We start from the raw sequence: 10,062 nt of genomic DNA on the forward strand, positions 1-10,062 counted from the left end.
ACTGATAGCCATGATCATGAATAGAAAGTGCCAGAATCTGTATGCTTATATCTTGCACCAATTCTAGGCTTTTCCATTTAAGATATTTATTGAACTCCTTTATATCCCTAAATTCTCCTTTTTTGGCAGCTGGTGGAAAGTAACTCAATATGTTCCATATATTCTATAAATAAGAAGCAGGCAGAGTGACCCCTCCCAAACTTTCAATGGAAGACCAAGTCTAGAAACCACCGGAATTATCAGACCTATTTCCAGGAAGGTGCTGGCTAGGAAGGCAGGCTGGGAAGCTCACCTTCCTTACTGTGCCATCAAAGAATTGAGGCCACTAAAAAAAATTGATCGTTCCACCTCTTAACTGGCATACTAATCTCCTTTCTAATCTATTTCTAAAGTGTTCTGGTTGTCTTTATCACATTCAATTAATACTTTTAAACTATTTCTTAAGACTTTTTCAGTTGGCTTATGGCAGAGAGTCATTGGAAAGCTGAGAAACTAGTCCTTGGGTGGCGGTGATCATGTTGCCCTAGAGGTGGAGGCAGGGCAGGCAAATGCCCTTGTCACAGGTAGAGGGGTGGCAAGGGCCTGGAGGCTCTGAGGTAGGCATCTGGGGTTATCAAATAAGCCAGTAAGGTCCCAGGAATCAGTGGAAGAATGCTGCTTCTCCACATCTCCTTCCTAAGGAAGTTTTACAACCCTTCCCCCGCCCCACTATAAATTGGCCAATATGTCACTTAGTAAAACTCAAGTCCAGAAAACAGTCAAGTTGCATGAACCTACTTTCGAGTAAGCCATAAAGAATAATTGACTTACTCCAAAGAGCAGGTTTCCGAACCAAGGAACAGTTTGTGTCCTCCACTCAAGAGATCTGAATCTCGGGTTGTTAGAATGTCCTGGAAGACCCCCCATCCTGCATCTCGCCTCCTTAAACAGACCTCTTTATACCGCTGGCCCTAACAGACCTTTTGCAGGGAGATGCGACGGCTTAGTAATAAAGCCTTCCCGACAAAGGAAGTTCCAAAGTGCAGAGTCGGCGCTTTGCCATGGACAGGTCATTTTCCTGAGGCCTGGAAGCTCATGACACTTTGGTCAAGGGAGAAGGCCAGAAGGGCTTAGATGCCATTCTAGGTAGAAGCCTCACTGTGACTTGTGAAGGCAAAGCTGCAGGTGTCCCAATCCCCAACCCCACCCACCACCATGTGTGAGAAGGTGGCTGCCTGAGACAGCTCTCATACTTCACCGGGTGTCACACCTGGGCCTGTTGTCGTCATCGTCAGAGAGGCCCTGGTGGGTGCACCACAAGCCTATTGCTCCATCTTACAGTGAATGGGGACACCATCTCAAAATGACCCTTCTCTGTGTCCCACCAGGCAACAGAAGGTGGGACATGAAAGGAAGAAGGTCCTTGTAGTAGCCCACAAGGCCCAGAGCTCCAAACAGGCCATTTTTCTAAGAGGATACACACAGCAGTGGAAAGAATGTCCTGTCCTTATCACAAGGGACACTCTGACCCCTAACAGCCCTGGGATTTTGGCCCGGAAGCCATGTTTAGGATAATAAAGTTCATCACCCGATAAAGGATGGCCCTGGGCTCCTGGGGGGCCCAGTCGGTTAAGCATCAGACTCTTGATCTCAGCTCAGGTCTCGATCTCGAGGTCGTGAGTTCAAGCACAGAGCCTACTTTTAAAAAGGGGAAGGGAGAGGGAAAAAAATAAAGGGTGGCATGAATTTGACACATGGCATCGGGAAGTTAGGGTGCAGCGGTGGAGCTGCCTGCAAGCCAGCCAACTGGAAGGTCTGTATGCATGCAGGGCGGTTGCTGTCACTCTGTGAGACGCCTCGTCTGGGGTGCCTGTGCATGGGGTGCATGTATGAGTCGCCTGCTTAGCCAGGCCCCCATGGCCTCCTTACCTCTCCTCCCTCCGTTATCTCCTTTGGCCGAGGCTGGACTCTTCCTTCCTTCACTCCTTCAATACTTCTCCCTGCAGACGCGCTCACCCCACTGCCAGACCCCAAGCCTCCCATCTTCCCCCTCCACTCTCCCAGCTTCAACTTAAAATCAATATATCTCTATTTTTTAAAGAAACCTCTGCTGCTTGACTTTCATCTGCCCTTTCCCTACCTAGAACCCCTCTCTGCAGGGCCTCTTTCATGCCACTCTTCGGGGCTGGGAGGTAGGGAGGATGTAGGTGAAGCTAGGACCCCCACTTTAGAGCCACTTCCTGGGCCCTTAGAACATGGGCCCATGGTGCCAGCTACCCACCCTGAAAGTCAGGACCACCGCCTCCCCTCTGTTGCCCATAGGCAAATCATCCAGGACCTGAAACCTCATCTCCACCAATTCCTTGCTCAGGATCCTTGCCCACCCTCTGGACGTGGAAAACTGTGTTCACTCCTACACTGGCCTGACCCAAGGAGAACGAGGGACCACATTGCTAGGAAGGTTTACATGGGGCTTCCCAGCCCAACAGCTAGGGGTTTTGCTGGCCCACCTACTCGGAGGCTATTCATGCCATCACGTTCCCCTTGGTGGGTGTTGCTCAGAGCCTCACACCTAATACGCATATACACATTTCCTCTTGAATGCATCATTTTCCAAGTCAGCGTTTGCACTTTAGAAAATTCACTCAGAACAAGCCACTGGCAATTACAGAAAACCTCTGGAACCAAGACATTTGAGGAGTTTCCAAAGGTTCAGAGAAACATAAAAAATATTCTTGTCCTTGGCCTCCCCCTCAGGAACTGTGCAGCCTTCCACTACGGGAACACAGTAGTCATGCCAGCTCATACGGCTGGCGGCAGCCTCGCTCCAGCACTGGCTCGTGAGAAGTAGTCATCACTACTGTAATCCTCATGAAGCAGCTCTCATTACGAGCACATACTCTATGCCACTAGTAAGTCCTTAACGTGCACAAAGACATCACAACAAAGTTTTGAGGCAGGTGTTATTATCCACATTCTATAGGTGAAGAAAATAAGGCTCAGAGAGGTTTAGTAACTTCCCAAAGACACACTGCTGGTAAGAGGCAGGACCCGCTCTGGCTCCAAGGCTTTCTTCTGATCACTGTGCCACCTGCCTTCAAGGCCTCGTCCACCTCGAGTAGCACGAGGAACCCCCCAACATTAGACAGTCAGCCTCCTGTAGTAGAGGAGAACCATTCCCAAGAAGACGCCCCATGGGCACATTTGGCCCCTTTACAAGGAGACCCAACATGAAAATCCAAACTCAAATTCATCACGAACAATTTCCCACAGCCCTTCTTGAAATAGAGAGTGATCCTGACATGTACAAAATGGGGTTCGATTTAGAAAGATGATGCTTACCAAGTTTCTCAGAAACAGAAGAGTTCCTTGAACCAGCTTCTGTATATACAAATAGCTGCCTCGGATTCAGACCAGGGTGGACCAGAGACACATATACGATGAGAGGACCTGATTGAGAGCCAGGGGTCACCCAGTACACTTGTACACTCATGCACATGCATACACTTGTAGACACCTGCCCAAGCACACAATCACACACCCATATGTGCAGACGTGTATGTGCACACATTCACATGGACCGTGTTCACACACACTTGTGTACGCACGCACACACACACACACACACACACCACGGCTCTAAATAAAATGATCTTGCCTCCTAATAGAATATCAAAGAGAAAAAACCTATTGGGACAAAAGTTGTCAGTTCAAAGTCTTTCAAAAATGAATCCTTCCAAGAGAAGGAAATCGGTCCCTCTGTTGATCACAGGCCCACTTTGGGCTCCAAATAAGCAAAACTGGCCCCAAATAACTTCCACTGCATTTCCCTCCCCTTCCAGCTCTGAACCCCCAGGTCCGATTTCCTCCTCTCCCCACCCCCACCAGCTTTAGCCAAAGTTCCCAGTTTCTAGAGAGATGGGGAGGGGTGCTGGCCTCAAATCCAATTGGGAAGAATATCCTAATTAAGAGATGCTATTTTTTTTTCCTTTTTCTGTTTCTAACCATAACACGTGAATGATCCTAAAGTTTTGATGTTATTTTTTTCTCTCGGACTAAACCATTATTTGCAGGGGGAGAGGGGGAAGAAAGGCTCTAGAGGGCCCAAAGGGGATAAGGGAGACCAAGGAGCGCCTGGATTAGATGCCCCCTGCCCGTTGGTATGTCTTCATTTATCACTTGCATTGTTCTGGTGTTCTTCCTTGAGGTTTGCAAGTTCGAAACGAAGAAGGCAAATAAGCTAAGACGACAAGTGACTGTCTACACTGATGCTACCAAGTCTGTTCACTTGGCCAAGGAGAATCTGCGCTGTTGGTGGTACCCTCCAACCACAGCTGCAAGTCATTCTGGCTAAATCCCTTTCCTTTGAAGATGCAGAACAATTGGTGTATGGAAATAAGAACTTTCTCCCCAAGGAAAGGGATTTTGGAGCAGGCTTCAACTCTTTGCTCCAGGATGGCTTTGGAAGCCAGTGTAGCATTTGTGAGCCAAACATTTGCCTTCTTCGTTTTGTGACCACCTCTGTGGCCAACAGTTCAAGCTGTCGGAATCCTCTGTCAGGATGCAGGACACTCGGACCTGGGTGTCCATCTATGCCCCTGGGGTAGAACAAGGCCAGAAAGGATGCCTTTAATATACGGCCTCCCAATGCCCACTAGCCAGCAGACCAAAGTCAGTAGATGGACTACCCCCCAGGAAGCACCCCCAAACATGCTTATTAGGAATGATCTGGGGCTCATGAGCTGGGTTTCTCAACTGCCTTCACAATCCATTTGAAGGTTCTGCAAATTATGATGCACTAAATTTGAAGTTCATCTGTGATTATTCCAAGTGAATCTTTAAACGGGGAGGGGGCTGGTTGTACATGTTCCAAAGCTCAGCTCGTGAGGAAGCCAAAGAATGCACAAAAGCTGAGTTTGGAAACTGGGAGTCAGTTGAGATTTGGGCCCTACTTGTAGATACCTGCAGGGTCCTGCATCCTGGCTGGGATAGGACTTAGGCCTCTCCACTCCACAGTCGGAGCTGGCCAGCCTTCACCTAAATAATCATCGTGGTTGGTTTTGTGAACAGGGACACCGAGGTTTTAAAGGAGAGAAAGGGGAGCCGGGGTTACCAGGGCTGGACGGACTGGATGCCCCATGCCCATTGGTATGGCATCACCATCCCCTGCCTGCATGGCCGATTCGGGCTTCCCCACGTGTGTGGTTCTTGCCTGCATGTCTCCCCAGATGCCTACCCCCACCCCCACCATCACCGCACGCCTCCTGCCCCTTTTCTCTAAGGGTCACCCTGCCCTGGCTGGTCCTCCAGGGCTCTTGCCATGCCCCCTTGAGCATGCAAAGTTTGCCAGGATGGTTTTTTGGCTTCTTCCTGCAGCTGCTTCAAAAGCACATCCTCTGAATGCAAGCCATCCTACTCGACCCCAAAGCCAGCTTTGGCTGCACCTGATAAAGAGGATGTGATATACATCACATTATATATATAATGGAATATTAGCTCCTTTCACAGCTGCTTCCAGCCAAACCTGCCCCCAGATAGAAACCTAGGGAAGCGGATTCTCTGGACAGGTTCTTAGCAACTGTGACTTCTCTTCCTTCACACGCTGCAGTTGGTTCGGCAAGCATCAGCTGAGCACCTGGCAAAACCTTTGAATGAGATACCTGAGCTGGTCCCACCCCCCTTCCTGCTCCACCATCTCTCAGGAGGTGGCACAGGACAGACGAGCATATTCATAAACACAGGTGGACTGAGAAGTTCTAGAACTAAAGTAGGGGACGGGGCCACCCTGCCTGTTCTTCCAGGCTGGGTCTGGGGTAGCTGCCCCAGTGATACCCCCAGAACCAGGGGATGGTCCAAGATCAGGATTTTTAGATGCTAAAGGGTTCATCCCTTTTGCTGAAACCCTGGAAGACACTAGAAAATCCTCCCTTGGTTTCCCTTCCTTTCATCTTTAAATGGTTCACCACTGGCAAGTCTGGAAGAGAATAGAAAGTTTGGGGGTGTCATTGAGGAAAAGAAGGGAGAAGATGGGGAGGCACTTAGGAACCCTCTCCATGCATGTCCCCAGATGAGGACTCCGGGTCCCACATCCCGCCCCAAGGTCACATGGGAATTCTCTCTAAAGACAAGAGGGCAAGTTATGAGAAACTATGCTGTGTGACCCTGCGACGTGACCACAGAGCTCCCTGAAGAGAATTTTAGGACCAGTATACACAACACAAGAAGAGCGCAGAGTAGCTTGCTCTCTGTTTCCCCATCTCTGAAATCCCTGATCGCCACCCCGCTTCCCCATCGCCTGGCCAGATGAACCCAAGCATGCAACCCGAGCATGCAACCCGAGCATGCAACCACAGGACTCCCGGTCCCTCCAAAGCACCTCCACTAACCACCAGCCAGGTCTCCCGTCTGCCACATGCCTTCCGTGAGTTCTGCTTGCTGCAGCCCCAGCCACCTGCTCCTCTTTCCCACCCTCCCTCTGCCTGCCTCACGCCCCTCCGTGCCCCTGTCACCATCATGTGCCAATGGGAATGCCGCCGTGGCCCTCGGAGGCTCCTCTCCCTTCCAGAGTCCATGTGAAGTGCTGCACCGTGGCGGGCTGGGGAAAGGGGCAGAAGGTCTTCATGAAGCCCTGGAATGTACCACCTCCCCCTGCGGACCCTCCCTGACCCAGAGGGGACAATGAAGGTCATCTTTATTTGGTCCTTCATGCAAACGGGGTTTTCTCCAGTAACATCCCATATCGATGTGTCCTTCGTCTATTAATTTTGCTGTAGAAGTGTCTATATCTTCCCTGTCATGTTTCTCATTGTTGGTCTTCTCCCGGTCTCCTGCGCTGTGTTATCGTGGACTTGGGGGGCGGGGGGATCTATCTCAGTACAAGATAACCAGGCTTCTTCGGCCTCTGGGTCGGGCCGGCTGCCTGCGGAATGCCAGGTGAGAGGTTTAGGCACCTGCCATGGTGATGAAATCAGCCTGGGGCACAGAGGGCTCCCATTCAACCTGCTCTGGGCTGACCACTGGCTCCGGTCCCCTGAAACCCTGTGTCCATCCTTTCTGTGCCCTGGAGTGTGAGTTCTAGAATCTGGGCTGCGATTCGAGTAGACACACACTGAGAACCAGATCTTTGTCCCAGTTCAGCTCCATTTTCCCCATTTTGTATCTCAGGACCACGTTGCAATACCTGTGAGGATGCTTGCCCCTTCATGTCCCGTCTTCCTCCTTATTGATTATCAGAGGGGACCTGCCTACACGTCCTCCTCCTACTGCTAAGGAAGAGAGGCAACCAAGACTGGGGGCATCTTAGCTACCATTTCATACCACCATGCCTTCCCCAGGTTTTGCAGAGGAAGAGACAGGCCACCAAGTGCTGAGCGACTTACCCGAGAATACCTGGCGTTCAGTCCAGCCAGAGCAGAGACCCGCAGGGCTTAGGGCTGTCCTTAACAGGGCACTCAGGTCACCCTGCCCGCTGACCCCACAGGCTGGGGCAGCCCCTCCTGGCCTTGCACTGTAACTACAGGTGACCCTAGTCAACGGGAAGTCCGCCTGGCTTGCTTCCCCCCTTCCGAGGCTCTGCCCTGGAGCAGAGAAGTAGACAACAGATGGGCTGTGTCCTGATCCGCTGCCACAGTATCTGTGGCCCTTGTCTCCCCACCCCACACCGTCCCACTTGCCTGGGGAGCTGTGTCAGAGTCTGAGCCGTCTGCCTTCCTTCCTCACTGCAGGGTGAAGACGGCTTACCGGTCCAGGGCTGTTGGAACAAGGTAAGGCTGCCCAGTGGTTTGCGGCTTCTTGGGGGCACAGGTGTACTTGCGGCTCCATTCTCAAGTGTGATTAAGCACATGCAATTTCCGTCCTGGGCCTCTCTGCAAATGACATAGGTCGAGAAAGAAACGATCCCAAAGGAACAATCACCACTTACCCTTCCCCTTGAACGATCCCAAAGGTGCCCATTAGACATCCCACACACTGCACTCAGAGAACTTTTAAAAAATGCCTTTTAAGGCCTCAGCAGACCCTCGAGTATGAAATTTCCATGTAGCCACACAACTGACGTCTTTATGCGTGATGTGGTTAATCTGCTCAGCACCTTTCCTCCAAGGACTACTGGACCAACTAATTTGAAAATTAGTTACCAGTAGCAATTCTCACAGCGTTCATATGTGGTCACTGAAGCCATTAAGCCACATGGTGACATTTATCCAGATGTAGGAAATCTGTGTTGCTTAACCTGTACCCTCACACAGCTTCTCTACCTCCTCGTAGAGACTGGCCGGTCCATTACTCTACCCTTCTCCCTTGAACTTAAGCTGCCAGAGCTTCATGCTTGCACACACAAGTCCTACAGCCCAGCCTCTCCTGAGGTCCCAGAATTCCTACCAGTAGTGAGTTTCATTTCTTTGCCCTTGGCTTCACCATTATTAAAGCTGACAACACAGGGCTTTGCCCCCGCATGAAATCACCCCACTCAGTCAGAGCCCCCAAAGCACAGGGGGGCTCTGACTGAGTGGGACCTCAGGAGGGGCTGGGCTGTAGGACTTGTGTGTCAATTTGACAAGGGCCATCAGTTTGCTAATCCAGAAGCCCAGTCAGGTCCGAAGCAAAGGTAGCAGCTGCCGTGCTGCTCACCCTCCCTCTGCGGCCTCCCTCCACCCTGCTCCCGCTGAGATTGCTCACAATCCCACGTGGTCTCAAGGTGTTGGTTTGTCCTCATGAAAGGGCTGGAGACTCCAGCATGTCCAAGAGTTTGTGCTTAGCTAATCTAGCCCTGTCTCAGTGACAGCAGAGCACACTAACAGTCAGACGAAGAGCTCCTCTGTGCTAAATGCCCAGAGTCTCATCAGTTCACAGGACTGAGTTAAAAGTAGTGAAGCCACCAGGATGGCTCCACCAGGCCCAAGGCGGAGTCCCTACGCACCCAGGTACCCAACACATCCTTGACCAGAGAAAGAGAAAGCTCAGTCTCAAGGGAGATGGCGCCCTGAGAACCCACCCCTCCAGCCATGCCTCATCCCCTTGGTGGGTTCCCCTAGACCTGGCTAAAACTCCACCGACACAGGGAAAAAGCTCATCGAATGAGGTGTTTCCAAGATTTCCTTCTTCACAATTGCTGCTGATGGTTAGGAGATGGAAGTGGTTGAGCTTAGGAGGGGAAGAAGAGCCACTATCGAGAGCTACAGTGTCTTGGGGGAGCAACCAGAGAGCCTCCTGTCTGTTGGTTCACGCCATAGGTTCAGTCTGTGAAGATGCAATAATTCATCAAAAGAGGCACCTTCAAAGGCCACATGGGGAGCAGGTGCCCTCTAGTGTCCAAGAAGGGGGTGACAGGAAGGCGAAAATGATTTTCTGCTTTGGGGGTGCAGACAGCTCCAGGATCTTCCCCCCGGGGGGCCGTGGTTCCCCCATCCAGAGCTGCCCTCCACCCCAAACCTGCAAAGAGCACCCTCCTTTCCCACAAGGGAAATAGACACCCACAGACCCATGAACACTAACTCTACATCGTTTTGTGTGTTTTTGTTTTGCAGTGATGCCTCTAACCTGGGATTGGCCTGTGTGTGTGTTTGTACATAGAATATTTATTTTTATACAGTTTTCACTTTTTGAAAATGCCAGAAGTATGATGCATCTTACAGATTATCAAAAAAAAGAAAAAGAAAAACCTGCATATTTTGTACAGAAAATGCCAACCTCTTTCCTTTTGTTTACAAGATGTTTTGTATAAGTCTACGACTCTAATACACTTTTTGTTTGTGAGTATGGGCATATGTTTGCATGATATTTGTGCACACTTATTAAGTATTGAAGCTTAATAAATTATTGTGTTCTGGTGCCAAAGGGGGCCAGCCGGCACCCAGGTGCTGGCTAGCTTATGTGTGAACTCACGGGATAGTGGACGTCAGTGGTGTTTGCCAACTAGGTGTGTCTAAGAATATTTTAAACTCTTATTATTAAAAAAAAAATGAAACGTGGCAACTCATGATCCTGATCAATCATTACATTAAATACATTCTTTCTTGTGAAAGCAGGAAGTCCCAGAAGCAAAGGTCTTCAGAGGTATAGGGGAATGTATGGAAATGTGAGATC

At 50.3% G+C, this 10,062-nt stretch overlaps 1 protein-coding gene across 9 annotated transcripts in view; it reads left to right on the top strand.

The window, feature by feature from the left end:
- The window catches only part of COL13A1 (collagen type XIII alpha 1 chain), an 80,354-nt gene extending 70,619 nt beyond the window's left edge, over positions 1–9,735 (top strand). For 4 of the 9 annotated variants that reach the window (XM_072823404.1, XM_072823407.1, XM_072823409.1 and 1 more), the window contains 3 exons: positions 4,053–4,139; positions 7,704–7,742; positions 9,504–9,735. In XM_072823404.1, coding sequence (XP_072679505.1) covers positions 4,053–4,139; positions 7,704–7,742; positions 9,504–9,506 — 129 coding nt within the window. In that variant the 3' untranslated portion in view covers positions 9,507–9,735. The other 5 variants (XM_072823402.1, XM_072823403.1, XM_072823406.1 and 2 more) reach the window with 3 other exon arrangements.
- The last annotated feature ends 327 nt before the right edge of the window (positions 9,736–10,062 follow it).

The sequence above is a fragment of the Canis lupus genome, chromosome 4 (assembly GCF_048164855.1).
Source record: "Canis lupus baileyi chromosome 4, mCanLup2.hap1, whole genome shotgun sequence".
Classification (NCBI taxonomy): Eukaryota; Metazoa; Chordata; class Mammalia; order Carnivora; family Canidae; genus Canis; species Canis lupus.